This window comes from Trichoderma citrinoviride (genome assembly GCF_003025115.1).
Source record: "Trichoderma citrinoviride strain TUCIM 6016 unplaced genomic scaffold BBK36scaffold_4, whole genome shotgun sequence".
In the NCBI taxonomy this organism is placed as follows: Eukaryota; Fungi; Ascomycota; class Sordariomycetes; order Hypocreales; family Hypocreaceae; genus Trichoderma; species Trichoderma citrinoviride.
The window spans coordinates 1,786,410-1,801,314 of record NW_020194712.1 but is presented as its reverse complement, the minus strand read 5'-3'; the positions used below and the strand labels follow the sequence as shown (position 1 = coordinate 1,801,314).

Genomic DNA, 14,905 nt, shown 5'->3' with positions numbered 1-14,905 from the left:
GGTGGCACCAGGAGGAGGAGCATAGCCGCCATTTCTGCCATCGTGGCCCGCGGGCGGCATGCTGTGCCTGGCATTGACCGCCATATAATTCCTCGTGCTGTTGATAGGGTCCGCGGTTGTCATCGATGCAGGGTGGGCGCTGGAGATGTCGGCTAGGAAGGGGAGTAGATGGACGGGCAGCTGCTCGCGGCGGTCGGATGGCGCTGCTTCGGCGGCGGTCTCGCCCGTTTCGTGAAAGCGACAAGGCGTCGAGGGGGCGCACAGATCGGATCTGAGAAGGGCCTTGTCATCTCAGAGAGACAAGCATCGAGAGACGCGACAAAGAAACGGCACGGTTCCTATGACAGCGGCTTTCTGGGGCCCTGATGAGGGGCTGAGGCAGCACAAAGCATTCTCGTATGACCGGCGACGTCGAGGCGCTTCTGGCTTGGAGATGGAGGGCCAGTATCTGCGGCAGTCTGGGCTGTTGGCAGGTGAATCGTCTGGCTTTGCGTGGTCTGAGGGGAGGGCGAGGCTGGCGATAGTTGGTGTTGAAGGTGAGGCGAAGAGTTGAGGTCAGCTGCTTTGGCTGGGAACTTGGCCTATTGAGGGCGCCGCCACTGCTAATTACCGTAATGCGACCTGACCTGAAGGCCGTGTTTAGCGGTCGGGGTGCGAGGTACGAGGCGGGTCAGTCGCCATACGAACGTGGGGTATAATGTACATGAGACTCCGTTATAGTACGGCCAAATTGGTGCAAGTTCGTATGGCACCAAGAGTATCTTGCAACCGGCTCTGTGTACCTGCAGCTTCTCGGCATGTGGCCGCAGCTCTGAGCAGGTACCTCCGCCAAAAAATCGACGCATCAGCCACAACCGGCGTCGTCATTGGCTTGGCTGACGATGTGCTTCTGCTTCTCGACATGTTCTCCGTATTAACCTGGCGTATTACAACCTTGTAAATGCAGGAATAGCTGCAATACAACTGTATTTCATAACTTTCGGTAATACTCATGTGCCCGGTGCAAACATGGCCTTTACTCCTCACGGTTATAGAATCTACTATGCCGGTTCCTAAAGCTCTGTTCGAGGTCATGACTTCAGCCAGACAAGATAGAGTCTGCAGCATCCTACGAGGAACAAATGTGACATGATATGAAGGTCTATTTCGACGCCCTCCGTTTTCAGATACTGGACCACTAAAGAGAATCAAGTCTGGTAATGTTAATGGCAGCTGCGTTATAAGGGGACGGACAGAATTAGTTGGATGCCTGTAGAAAACCGAGGCGGTGGCAGCCTGTACCTCCAACGACTCCATCATATGCGGACGCTAGAATACTCAAGGCGGGAGAAGAGAGGTTGTAGGAAGAATGAATGGAACGAAAAAATACATTAATTCAGCATGCATCTGCAGAAACCACCCGCATTGCTGCAAACACCCAATTCAGCACATGTACGGCAAGGCGAGACCAGCCAATTTACAGTTATTACAGGCTCAGGAACAAGGCTGGCCTCGGCGCCTGCGGCGGATAAACCGCTGTTCCGGCTGGTGCCTCCGCGGGTGACGCAACCAACTGAACTCACGACGCCGCCGTGGGTACCTGTGACCAGCTAAGGCAGGACAACCGCCTCGTCCAGCCTCGCCATCTCGCTTCAGCTGCAACCCTCCATCACCAAGCTCTGCCGCTCCTCCTCCTTTCTTCTTCAGCCTCCTGCTCCTCCTCTTCGTTGCATCTCCGTCCCCGAAACACCCCGCCATCCTTCTGCCGAGTGACGCGCAGCTCCTTCAGCCAAACCGCCCATCATGATGAGCTGGTGGTCCACCTCGGCCAACACGGCCCTGGACGAGCAGATCGACAAGGCCACGAGCAGCAGTTTGTACGACGGCCTCCAGCTGCGCACCTTGCGAGCGACCGACGAGCTGACGACGTTACGTGTAGGGAAGACATCGCGCTCAACCTCGAGATCTCGGACGTCATCAGGTCCAAGACGGTTGCGCCTAAAGAAGCCATGCGGTCGCTGAAACGGCGCATTGGCAACAGAAATCCAAACACGCAGCTGAGCGCCCTCAACGTATGTCCATCTGCCATGCCCTCTCCTTTGTCCTCGTCCTGTCAGGCCCGAGCTCGAGCAAAGCGATCTAACACAGCTATACACCTGCAGCTTACCGACACTTGCGTCAAGAATGGCGGGTCTCATTTCCTCACTGAAATCGCCTCCCGCGAGTTCATGGACAACCTGACCTCACTTCTCCAAGCCGTCGGGCCCGTTGCCGTCAACGCCGAAGTCAAATCCAAGATCCTCGAGCTGATCCAGTCATGGGCGGGTGCCACAGAAGGACGATACGAGCTCTCTTACATCGGCGAAGTATACAAGCGCTTGCAGCGGGAGGGGTATCAGTTTCCTCCGCGGGTGACGGTGGCGAGCAGCATGATTGACAGCAGTGCGGTGGGTATCTCATTTCTACCTCAGGTAACACAGGGACTGTCAAGCTAACGGCAGGTCGAATAGCCCCCCGAGTGGATTGATTCGGACGTTTGTATGCGATGTCGAACGCCCTTTACGTTTACCAACCGAAAACACCACTGTCGAAACTGCGGTAACTGCTTTGATCAGCAGTGTTCCAGCAAAACCCTTCCTCTGCCTCACCTGGGGATCCTCACCCCTGTACGAGTCGACGACGGGTGCTATGCTAAGCTCACCAACAAGGGGTTCAAAGAGCCGATTCCGTCCCTCGACCGCACACCGACGTACCCTCACAAGACTCGCAGCACATCTGCCATGCAGCCTCGGAATGCGCGCGTCGATGACGGATTCGACGAGGATCTTAAGAAGGCGCTGGCTATGAGCTTGGAGGAAGTCAACAACGCGTCCCGCGGAAGGGTCCAGCCGCCGGCTACCAACGGACCCAAGACAACAGGGGGAGATGCCGCCGCCACAAAGCAGTTTGAAGAGGAAGACGAAGACTTGAAAGCTGCGATTGCCGCCTCTCTGGCGGACATGGAAGAGCAGAAGAAGAGACATGCTGCGGCGCTGAAGGAGCAGACGTCGGGACCAGCCGCCTCTTCTGCTGCTACTTTTACGCTGCCCAAGAACGACTATGAACTGACACCGGTGGAGGCGGAGAACATCAACTTGTTTGCCACGCTGGTTGACAGGCTCCAGACTCAGCCCCCGGGCACGATTCTACGAGAGCCCCAGATCCAGGAGCTGTATGACAGCATTTCATCGCTGCGCCCCAAGCTGGCGCGGACATATGGCGAAACGATGAGCAAGCATGGTAATGGTTTTTGTGACCCCGCTGCGTAGCATTGATGGCTAACGATGTGATTAGATACTCTCCTCGACCTCCATGCTAAGCTGTCTACTGTTGTCAGATACTATGACCGGATGCTGGAAGACCGCCTGTCAAAGGCTTACAGCCAGCAGAGCCTTGGCGGATACAACCTGCCACCCCCTCGCCAATCCTCCGGACCTTACCCTTCAATACCTTCCCATGCGCCAAGCAACTCTGTTGGTGCCGAGAATTTCTACACAGGCCAGCAGCAGCCAGGCTATGCACCCTCAGGCCAGCAGCTGTACCAAATGCCACCTCAACATGCCATGCCGCAGTCCCCATATCCGCCCTATGCTGGGATGCCAGCTCCCGATGCCAATGCCGGACCTTATGCCCCTCAGCAGCAGATGCAGACGCCCGATGGCTGGAACAACAGGGCCCCGTCCGCTCCTGAGCCGTTCCAGCAGCAACCGCAGGAGGCGCCGGAAGACCAACGACAGTACCCGCAGCAAGCCGCCGCGTCCCCGTCCACAGACCCGAACGCCTCCTACTACTTCAACACCGCACAGCCTTTACAGGCCGCTCCCACGGGACCATCTGCCCCCGGCTCTGCTCCGGACACTCAGTCGCCATATCCCAACTTGAACCAGTCACCCATGCCATACCACCGGGGCTCAGTGTCTGCACACACGCAAGCAACCCCTCTTCAGACCCCAACTCAACTCTCTCAACCACCCAATGCAGCACCTCACATGCCTGCTCATTCCCAGGCTCCCTCTGCTCCGACTCCCCCACAGCCGTTCCAGCAGGATATACCGCAAGGATCCCCCTATCAGGTTGCCATGCCACAGCAGCAACAGCAGCAACCGCCGGCGCCTCCGCCTGAATGGGCTGGATACTCGCAATACTCGATGCCCTCTGTGCCGCAGCAGGAGCCTGTACACCAACAGCAGCCGGTTCAGGAGGAGGCACTTATCGAACTGTGATTTTTGCTCATCTACTATGTACCTCGGTGGTGATGGAAGGATCAAGGCGGCAATTTGTCATGATGATGCGGGTTAAAAGTGACCATGGGGAGTTGTTTGCTCTATACTTTCTATATTACTATGATTTGGCGTCTCAATCATGGCTGGGCAATGTCTGGTGATGTTGACATGGAGTGTTTCCGTAGCCTTGTCAAAATGACTTTTCTTTTTCTTGGACAGGTTCGAACCATGGGCATGCTTCCTGCTTAGTGATGAGAGATGACTTGCGCCTCGTATGGGCCTCTTTGGAAACTCAGGATAACAAAACGTCCACTTCAACGATCTACCTAGTGCGAAGAGGAGCCGAATAGCATTCATGTGAAGGGTGCTCCGATCTCGTCATCCTGTCCACTCATTCATACACGGGATCTCTGCCACTAAGAGGTTTAGCTCACTCCAGCCACAGGAACCAACCAGACAACTGAGGGTGGTCATCAATCGGGATAATCTTATCAACCCCCTTGGCACGAAGGCCGTAATAAACTTGGTACAACTAGGAATTGGATGCAAACATGAACTAAAGTACTGCTGAGCGTCTGCTAAAGTAGTGTTCTTCGCTATAAGAAACGAATCTCCTTACGCTCAGCCAATTGTAGGAATGCTGGTGAAGGCTAGACGTTCCGTCATTTCACGGCGGGTCGTTTGCCCCCCTCCATCGCCGGCCCCGGAGCGCCCAGAAAATCAAGACGAAAAAAAATTGATGGGGTCCGTATGTGGCTTTCGGAGCCGGGCGACCCTCTCCGCCAACTACCCAGTTTATATTTGATTGAGTCATCGGGAATCGGATGCCTGCCAAATTTGTTGACCTGACTAGATATGTGGGTTTTTGGCGGCATTGCGGCTTTAGGTGGATTGTTCAGATGGGGTAGGCGAGCCGAATCCAAGTTGTTGGTGCCTTGTTCTTGGTTCAGAGTCCGTCATCGTTGATCCCCTTTCTCTCTTATATATCTTTCAAAGCTCAAATCTCAACATACACTCTCCTCCTGTTCTCTCAAAATCCTCTCATAACCACTCACCAACGACCCCCTCCCTCACTCTCAATCTCCCCCTTCGCCAGAACCACCAACACCAATCAACTCAACTCTCCCCATATATAACTTCTCATAAAAAACACACACGCACCAACACAATGCCTCCCACAATCCACCTCGTCCGCCACGCCCAAGGCTACCACAACCTCTCCCCCGAAAACGAAAAGCTGCCCGACCCGGACCTCACCCCGCTCGGCCTCCAGCAATGCGCCGACCTCCGCGCCGCCTTTCCTCACCACGCCCGCCTCCGCCGCCTCGTCGCCTCGGGCATGCGCCGCACCCTGTACACCTGCCTCCACGCCTTTGCTCCCTCCACTGACGACGACAACACCGACAACAACAACCAAGGCCTGCTGCCCGTCATCGCCCTCGACACCCTCCAGGAAGTCTCCGACGCGCCCTCCGACACGGGCTCCCCGCTCGCCAAGCTCAAGGAGGAATTCGGCGACAAGGTGGACTTGAGCAGGATGCGCGAGGGCTGGAACGACAAGGCCGAGGGCAGCTACTTCGAGCCCACGCTCGAGAAGCTGGCGACGAGGGCCAGGGACGCGAGGAGGGCGCTGAGGGAGATTGCCGCTGCGTCGGGCGACGACGATGCCCATCTTGCCGTGGTTTCGCACGGCGCTTTCCTGCACTTTCTGACGGAGGAGTGGCATGGCATCACAAGCACATATCGTAAGAATTTGCAACCCCCCCTACCCTACCCTCCCTCCATCACTCACTCACCCTGATGGTTCTTACTTTGAGAGAGAGAGAGAAGAAAGAAAAAGAGAAAAGACCAAAGAGGCTGGGTTTGTTTTGTCAGCTAACCAAAGCGTGGAAAATTATAGCCACAAGCTGGACGAATTGCGAGTATCGCACCTATCAGTTCGTCGATCCCACCGGCCAGGACCCGGATGCCGAGCTGCGCGAGACGGACGAGAGCTGGCGCCGGCGTCACGGCAGTCTCAAGGTTCCCTCCGCAGAGGAGCAGCGAGAGCTGCGCGAAATGATGGTGCGAGAACTCTCGCCCTTCTTCAAGGTGAAAGGCACCTTGAAGAACTGATGAGGTTTTGTATATTTCCCTATTGAATCCACAAATGCGGCTGGGTATAGAGTGTAGAAGATACATGCAAACTCATAGAGCAGGGTCGGCAGATGCCTCACCCTTTAAAGCAAACAAGGAGACTAGAGGACATACGACTGTAAAAGAGGTTGGTAGATGTCTTTACACTTAGAAAGTGCTTTTAGAATGATAAACATAGACGAATGCAGCAGCACGATGAAGAAATAGTAGCATTGTCCGAGTAGTATGATACCCATTCCAACCGCAGTTTAAACAGGCTGAGAATCGAAGCCTTCACCAAAAGTCCTCGCCCACGCACATCTTGGTCTGCCTCTCGACCACACCATCGTCGGTCATTCTTCCCATGCTGGCATGAGCACTTCGCATCGTCTCCCAACTGACAGGCTGTATTTCGTGAATGTAGAGTGACCAGCCAAGCTCCGACTGTCCGTCTCGGACAACTTCGCAGAGGCAGTAACATTTGTCATCGGCCTTTGTCGCTCTGAGGAACTCAGTTGTCTCGAGATAATCATGTTCCGTAAACTCCTTCACGCCTGTGATGAAGGGTGGTCCTCCAAACAAATCTTCCAATTGGAAGTATTGGAACTTCGTACCGTACTTCCAAATATTCCGCCGATCGATACCACCGCCGCCACAGCCAGTGTGGGCGACTCCTGCAAAGAGTTCGAACAAAGGGCGCTTCCCGTCAGTCCCGTTCAATCCGTCTTTGATCGAGTTGATCATCTCATCGATGTAGAAAAATGTCTTGCCAGGAAGAAGTTTCATAGCTTGAATGGGCATCTCATGGAGAGTGCATGGCGGGGGATGGCCCTGTGGTAATGGCCACCTTGCGTACCAGTATAATCCGTCTGTGTCTTGGGGACTGTGATGCTGGATATACTGTTGTACATTCTTCATCGGCATGGGCGTTGCATTCATACTCCAATCTATATCGACACTCGTATCCTCTTGACGCCATGGACGCTTCTGGATATGAGGACATATTCCAGACGACTCAACTCCAGCCGCAGCCTCACTCATCGCAACATCCTGCCTTGCAACAGCAGCCTCCAGTCTTTCTGCAAGCGCAGGACGTTTGAACGCGGGCTCCATCTCATCAGCCGCGTCCATCTCATCACTCGACCGTTTCTGAACAACGCGGAGGGCACTCGATGGAACCCTGTGAAAAAGCAAAGCATCAGCCCTAGCAGCCCTCAGTCAAAGGTTTGACATCTCAGAACGAACATGCTCGAGGGCGCCGCCCCATGACCAGGTCCCAACCATTCGCTCATCTTGACGGAAAAAAAACCTCGGCGTGTACTGAATAGAACTGCGGACGAGCCGAGAGAAGACGCGAAGGTTTGTAGAGGAGGGGCTTGGAAGTGCTGCTCCAAGCTTCTGTGAAAACTGTCTGGTCTTTCAGGGCAGATGTGAAACAAAAAGTGAAGAAAAAGCCATCAACGAACAAAGGCCTCACACAACAGAACTCTGTAAGTAAAGTAACAATGTCCGTAGAAAAAAGAGAAACACGAGAAGAAAAAGAAGGATGAGAGGCAGAGGGCAACGAGGAAATCTCGAGTGGGCAAGACTGCGTTTTCCCCTCTTCCCCTTCGCTCCTTGCCTTCTTCGCGACTTCCTTCGTCAGTATTGTGCCACATGGCGCATGGGGAAAGTCTTGCAGAGCTCCTTCCGTGATAAAATGTGAAACGCAGTGATGGGCTTGGCCATCAGGAAACTCCTTCGTTCTTGCCATGTTGATTCAGAGCAGCATTGCGTCATAGCAAGGACCTGGCAGCACCTTCCTTACGTACGATCACTGAGAATGAGTGAATAGAACGAAACGAATTGAGCGGAAACGCCGTCATCACATGAACCAAAAGCCATGGGAACTGCTTTAGGACTCCCGACTAAGGCATAGCATGTCCCTGTAAAGGCCACGGCGGAATGGCCTTCGCCCTTTCTGTCTAGGCGACACCGAATGGAACTGAATAGTCAGTCCTAACCGAAGCAATCATGCCAACAGAAACACGAGCGCAAGCGTAAATTCACTTCATTCGCTACGCTATCATCTTTTCATACATGTGAATCTTGAGTGCCTCGTCCGTCATAGCTCTTCACAACCCCGGCCCCTTCTCCCTGTCCCTCCAAGAATGCTTTGCCAACCGGTTCCCCGAGACGCCCAACGATATACTTGGAGCTCAACATGAGCGCAAAGGACATCTTTCCGCGTGAAGGAAGAAAGAAGAAACAAAAAGATGTCGAGACTAGTAGTAATAATTATATAAAATGTTGCTGGGTGTTTTCTCTCAAAGACTGTTTCCCCCACCGACATAGGGTATCTTTTGAGAATAGCGGAGGAGTGGTGAGTTTGCGGGAGGGCATACATCGGGGTAGTAAAATAAGAAGAAATATCAAATGAGAAGAAGTAAGATGAGTTCAAAAGAAGAACAAGGTAAAAATCACTGCGATAAGCAGCGCATGGGAAATGATCATGCGAGCCAAGGATGCGTAATGACATGAACCAAATCACATGATAATGGCGGGAACGTCCACGTTGGCCTTGATGGACTTGTGCGGCAGGACGCTGCCGCCGTTGACGTAGATCTCGTCGCCAATGGTAACGTCGTCACCGAGAACAGTCACATTCTCGAGACGGGCCCAGCGACCGACGGTGCTGTTCCAGCCAACAATCGTTGACTTGACCCATGCGTGGTCCTTGACCTTGGAGCCCTTGAGCAGGACGCATCGCTGCAGGCGGACGCCGTCGCCGACGACGACATCCGGGCCAATGGTGACATTGGGGCCTATTCTGCAGTTCTTTCCAATCTTGGCCGAGGGGTGAATCAAGACATTGCCACCGTGGACGTAGGGCTCGGTGGGAGGGGTCAGCTCCTTGCTGCCCTTCTTGGTGAGGGAGGACAGGTACAGGCAGGTGCCGCTGAGGAAGTCCTTGGGCTGGCCAACGTCCATCCAGAAGCCCTCGAGGTCGAACGAGTGCAGCTGGTTGTCGGCAACCATGGCGGGGAATGTCTCCTTCTCGATGGACGTGGGGCGGAGCTCGATGCGCTTCAGCACCGAGGGGTTGAAGATGTACATGCCGGCGTTGATGCGGTTGCCGACGAACTCGACGGGTTTCTCGACGAAGCGGTCGATGCGGGAGGGGTGGTTGGGCTTGTGGACAACGACACCGTACTTGGACGGCTCCTCGACCTTGGTGACGACAATGGTGCCCTCATCGCCGTGGGCCTTGTGGAACTCGAGGAGCTCCTTGAAGGGATAGTCGCAGATGACGTCGGAGTTGAGGACGAAGAAGGGCGAGTCGTCCTTGGCAAGGATGCTCTCGGCAAGCTTGAGGGGACCGCCGGTGTCGAGGGGCTCCGACTCGACGGAGAACTCGATGTTGATGTTGTATTTCGCCTCATACTAAACCGTCGAGCGTACGCAATCAGCCTTTGCCGTCCATCGTCATTGGAGGGGGAAATGGGAGGGATGCTCAATTGGGAGGGGGGCAAAAAGCTTGGTGCAGCGAATGGAGAAGCGAAAAGGCAAGGGTTGCAGTGAGGGGTCACAACGGGTGGTTATGCAAGGACTCACCTCAGCCAGGAACTTTTCCATGATTTCTGGGCGGTAGTTGACGGCGAGGACAATGTCGGTGACGCCAGCGGCGACGAGAGCCTCGATCTGGTGCACAATCATGGGCTTGTTGCAGAACTCAACCAGAGGCTTGGGAAGCGTCAGGGTCTAGATGGCGTCGCACAATGGTCAGTTGAGGTTCTCGGGTGTGAGCGGCTGCGCTTTCTGGTGGTTCCCCCCTCCATGCCCCCCATTCGCGTCAATGCGGTGGTGGGATGCAGGTCGGATCGCTGCTCTGGCGTGGACGTACGAGAGGGCGAAGGCGAGTGCCAAAGCCACCGACAAGAATAAGTCCTGCGCAGGGGAAAGAGAGATTGTCAGCAAGCCTTGCCATTGGGGCCGGGGCGAAGCCAATAAGAGGCAGATTGGAGAATAGGCGCGTCCTACCCTTCATGGTGAATGTATGCGACGAAGCTGAAGTTGCAAAGGATCCGTGGTGTTAAAAGGGGGGTTTCGTTAAGAAGCAGAACAAGGTAAGAAATAAACTAGTATGTTGGGTAGTGAGCGTAGAGAAGAACGAGCGACGATGCAATGCTCGCAGGGCAGAGACTCGCGGTCGGCTCGGGAGGAAGAGAAGACGCGGTGGTTGCGGGAGGATGGGGAGGGAAGAGGAAAAGGAGAGAGGAAAATGAGGTTCGGGCTGGATGGATCTAAAGTACGACCACAAGGTGTCCAGATGTCACGACGCCGGTACGCGCTGCGGGCAGCAGATGAGCACGGAGGCGCAAGTACTGCCGCTCCGTTACATGCGCCCAGAGAGGAAGTGCCCTGTACCTCATTTCGAGACGGATCGAGTGAGGCCTTAGCGCGCTGGGCTTAGCGGCATGCCGACCCCAAGGTGGCCCCTGAAGCCCGGGCTGAGGCACTGAAGGGACGCGGCGAATCAGGGCGCTTGATCCGACGACAGTGAAGCAGAGGGCAGTTGGACGGGGCTGCACGAGAGGGCCATTGCTGGTTGCAGCCTTTGATTGGCGTGACTACTCCGTATGGCATCTAGGATCCCAGTGCTCGTGAGTAGAACTATTTAGGTATCTCATGGCAACACGAAGCCTCGAGACATTCATCTCAATGGAGCATCAAGACCCTCGACCGTTCCCAAGGCTGTGCGGGGGTCCGCTGTGCTGTGATCAGTGGGCACCAGCAGTCGAGTCGACTTGACGGGACCGGGCTCCATGGCCTGTCCTGTCTTGATTCAGGGGCCCCCGGCCAATCAGCTCGACAGACGAGAGCATGGAAAATTTCGGGTTCCCACGACAAGAAGGCCGAAAAAGGCCTGGGACAAGCTGGAGGCGAAATTTCAGGCGGGAAACCCCCCCCGTATAGGTGATGGTGACTCGGTACCATTGAACTGCGTGCTATTGCTGCAGCTGCACAACACGCTTTGGCGAGCCCGGAAAGCCCCGTTCGTGTTCGTCTGGTCATTCATCATACTACTACCATGCAGTCGTTGACTGCTGCTTTTCATCTGAGAGCCTCGTGTTGCTGCTGCGATGCTTGTACTAGGCCTCGTATACTGTAACAGCAAGTACCTACTCGGCCATTCTCCCTTTTGAGCATTATCGCCCATTTGGGCATCATCAATCTACCTTGAAGTACAAGATGGCGAGTGCGACAGTTCACCAGTTCAAAGCATCGGCTTGTATAACATATATGTTTCACACTGAACACAGTCTGCCGCCAAATGCAAGCATTCACTGCAAGTCAATATAGTACGACCTGAACAGAGACACACCGAGACCTGTCATCCATGACCCTGGACAGTTAGTACAAGTACCTCATTCCTACGCAACACCTGCATGCGGCAACAACCCCCATTACCTTACCCCAAGAACATCACAGGTTCACTACCCACGCAAACAGCCAACAGAAGCCCTTTCTGCTTCTTTTGTTCAATTCTTTCTTCTTTTTTCATTGCCCGTATCTTCGTGGGCACCCCGGCATAATACGATACGACTCTTCAACTGGGGGACAGGTGAGTTTCCTTTCGCAGTGCAGTTTACACAGGCCGTCAGCAACAATTTCAATACCGTATATTAGATGACTCTAACCCCTGGATTCATTGCCTCTCTTGACATTGTCTACTTACTTGGTCCTGTTTTTGCACTGTTCAACAGCAGACAATCACGCATGTCAACACTCGTTCAACGCAACACTTGCCTACCTACTCCGTAGATCTACCTTACCTATTATTCACGAGCACCACTACTAAAATACAAGTAGTAGTAAACCTACCGACACAGCCGCCCATCCCCATCGTATCGCACCACCTGGCACTTCATCACTCCATAATCCCATCCACTTCCCGCCCGGACCCCCCCGTTACGAGCTTTAGCACACCAATGCCCATCCCTTCGCTAATCTCAGGAAACACGAAACGCGGCCAAACCCTCGGAACGAGGGTCCCGACGAGCCCAAAATGAGCATCACTCCCATGTCAAGACAGAACACCACAAAGGGGAACAAAGAAAAAAGAGACAAGCTCTCGTGTCTTTTTTTCGTTTTTGTCTCTTTTAGAAAACGAAAGAGACAGAAATACTGCTCTCTCTCTTTGTTAGTTAAAGGAAGCCTTCCCGTCACCTTGCAACAACGTGCACTACCAGTAATATTACCGTTAATTTGCAATGTTGACTGTAATTCCCACAACACCCAAACAAGGGGACCCCCTCCTCGCCCGGCGACTCTCCGCTCGCTCCCGGGAATCAGGGCCCGTGGCTCAAATTCGCAAGGGCCAAGGCCTCACCAAAGCGTGGCTTCGATTCATGAGGTTTCTTTAAAGACGGTGTTGCTGTGCCTCGGGCTACTACTAGATAGATACTACTTCGTATGTGTCAATACGAAGCACGCTGTGCCACGTTACGCGGGAGAAGATCCAAAGTATTACCGAGAAGGCGATGAGACCTCCATTCGGTTTTGATGAAGCGAAATTTACGGTAACACACCCATTTGCATGCCGCAACAGGTCAACCAAACAATCAAAGTATCCCGCGAGAGAAGTCACACTCTCAAGCACTTCTTTTCTTCGGCATCATGCATCGTCCATCACAACACACGGCTGCACATTGCCAGAGTCGTCAAAGGACATTTCACATAGATTCATAATAAACCCTCTCATCTAGAAGAAAGAAGCCACACCACTGCGTTGTGCCAAAGCACCGCCCAAGACAAAGAGAGGTATACCAAAAGGAAAGAGTAAAGAAAAAGTCATTATCTTCATGTCATCGTTATCATTTGTCTTGATTCTTTTTTTCTTTTTCTCATTTCCCCCCTTCCTCGTCCTCTTTCCCTCCTCATTTCTTTTTTTTTGTATTCCCAAGCCTGTAATCATCGTTTCATGTCATTAATCAGAGCATCATCGTCGCCCCGTCTGCATCCCGACTTCAACATATTCATCATTCAGTAGCGGGACCCGATCCGCTGGAGACACTAAATCACCCACAGATGGGTAACGCCGACAGACATCATAAACGAGGAAAATAGATGAAAAGACACTCGCTTCGCTTGTTGCCAAACGCCCAGAAGGAAAGTCATGGAGCCGTCCTCGCGAGAGGAGCAACTGCCTGTTCGTGCGAGCGCAATGTCTTTTGTATTGCAGAGAAATTTGGACGTGGGGCAAAATGAACAAACATATCGAGCAGGTAGCCATGGAAGATCAGAGGCTCCGAGGTCAAGAAACGGTCATGCCGTCGTTCCAGCACGAAGGTTCCAAGCCAGGATGGCTCGCCTGTTACCGCGTGTCCGAGACATAGCGATGGGAAAAGTATTGATCCCGCCAGTCTATCCAGGAGAAGGGAGGCAGGGTTCGGGAGGTCGGCGTCAGAGTCGTGAAAGCAATGCGTCATTTCTAAACGCATGGCGCAGAAGAACACCGGGTCGACATCGAAGTTGATAAAAGGACTGAGCCGGGCGTGCCGGCCGCTGAAAGAAATATAAAACGTGTCTAAAGGTCGTATCGTGTCGTGAGAGTCGTTGCAACATTGGCATTACAACAATGCCTCTTTATCGCCGTTTCTTTTGTACGCGCTTTTGTCGGTACATAACCCCTCCTTTCTTGACTTTTTCTCTCTCTCTTTTATTTTTTATTTTTTTTTTCTTTCCTTCCTTACTTGTCCAGCCCATTCGTAAAGCAAAATGAATGATTGCCGCCATGGGGAAAACAAACTTGACAAAGTTGGCGCGGTGGTGGTTATATCCCCTTAGGGAATGCCGCGAAGCCTTTCAACCACACATATATATATTGCGCCGTGCCCTGGGTACCTGCGAAGGTCCAAGCCAAGGTCGAGGGGAATTGCTGGAAAACAATGTCGGGCAATCAGCGCCTTGAAACTCCGGGTCCGTTCAAGGGATCAGTGCCTGGCCTATTCAAACGACGCAGTGGAACTGCTGCTCGAGTGAGTGCCGGAGCGGCGGCCGTGGCGCTCGTTACCGTCCCTGGACGATGTAGGGCGGCTCTTGCGGCGGGTATCGGCATTGGCCGGGAGCCCCTGGACGATGCCATTGCGGGCGAGCATGCCGCCGTTGACAGAAAAGTTGCGGCAGACCATGAAGGCACGCATGGCAGCGTTCTCCTGAGCCAACACGTCGGACTCGTATGCCAGGTCGGTCTGATACTCGCGTCCATTGACTAGGACAAGGCAAGTAAACCCATTGGGGTCACGGTAGCACTCGTACGAGGGGTCTGTCCATCCTCGGCGCCGGCACAGGCCTATTCATCGCAGCCATTGGTTAGTATTCTCGTTTATGCTGGACTTTTTCGGATGAACAGAAGAAACAAAGTGGAAAGGCAGCAGCTGTCAAAGACAAGACAACGCGGGTGGTTGAAAGTAGGCACTTGAATCTGGCCGGCTTCTTGCAGTCTGTAGGGTTCCTGCATGAACCGGAACCTGCGATTGAGGGGAGGGAAAGGGATAAGCGCGGAG

The 14,905-nt window shown here is 53.7% G+C and overlaps 5 protein-coding genes across 5 annotated transcripts in view; 2 read left to right on the top strand and 3 right to left on the bottom strand.

Moving 5' to 3' along the window:
• Positions 1–1,746: 1,746 nt before the first annotated feature.
• Positions 1,747–4,241, top strand: BBK36DRAFT_157688 (ubiquitin binding protein; the record flags this gene model as incomplete). Its single annotated transcript, XM_024897665.1, has 6 exons — positions 1,747–1,856; positions 1,919–2,051; positions 2,142–2,426; positions 2,490–3,258; positions 3,313–3,932; positions 4,026–4,241. The coding sequence occupies exons 1-6, from the start codon at positions 1,783–1,785 to the stop codon at positions 4,239–4,241; spliced, it is 2,097 nt and encodes a 698-aa protein (XP_024751637.1). The 5' UTR covers positions 1,747–1,782.
• A 1,168-nt stretch (positions 4,242–5,409) lies between these two features.
• On the top strand, positions 5,410–6,356 carry BBK36DRAFT_1195572 (phosphoglycerate mutase-like protein; the record flags this gene model as incomplete). Its single annotated transcript, XM_024896902.1, has 2 exons — positions 5,410–5,986; positions 6,142–6,356. The coding sequence occupies 2 exons, from the start codon at positions 5,410–5,412 to the stop codon at positions 6,354–6,356; spliced, it is 792 nt and encodes a 263-aa protein (XP_024751636.1).
• Positions 6,357–6,650: 294 nt separating this feature from the next.
• On the bottom strand, positions 6,651–7,142 carry BBK36DRAFT_1157983 (hypothetical protein; the record flags this gene model as incomplete). The annotated part of the gene is made up of 1 exon (XM_024894064.1): positions 6,651–7,142. The coding sequence occupies one exon, from the start codon at positions 7,140–7,142 to the stop codon at positions 6,651–6,653; it is 492 nt and encodes a 163-aa protein (XP_024751635.1).
• A 1,740-nt stretch (positions 7,143–8,882) lies between these two features.
• On the bottom strand, positions 8,883–10,323 carry BBK36DRAFT_1114657 (mannose-1-phosphate guanyltransferase; the record flags this gene model as incomplete). The annotated part of the gene is made up of 3 exons (XM_024890055.1): positions 8,883–9,779; positions 9,951–10,097; positions 10,240–10,323. The coding sequence occupies 3 exons, from the start codon at positions 10,321–10,323 to the stop codon at positions 8,883–8,885; spliced, it is 1,128 nt and encodes a 375-aa protein (XP_024751634.1).
• A 4,021-nt stretch (positions 10,324–14,344) lies between these two features.
• Positions 14,345–14,905, bottom strand: part of BBK36DRAFT_1195567 (hypothetical protein) — a gene marked incomplete at both ends in the record, with an annotated part of 875 nt that continues 314 nt past the window's right edge. The window contains one exon of the mRNA XM_024896901.1: positions 14,345–14,691. Coding sequence (XP_024751633.1) covers positions 14,345–14,691 — 347 coding nt within the window. The remainder of the gene's footprint in view (positions 14,692–14,905) is intronic.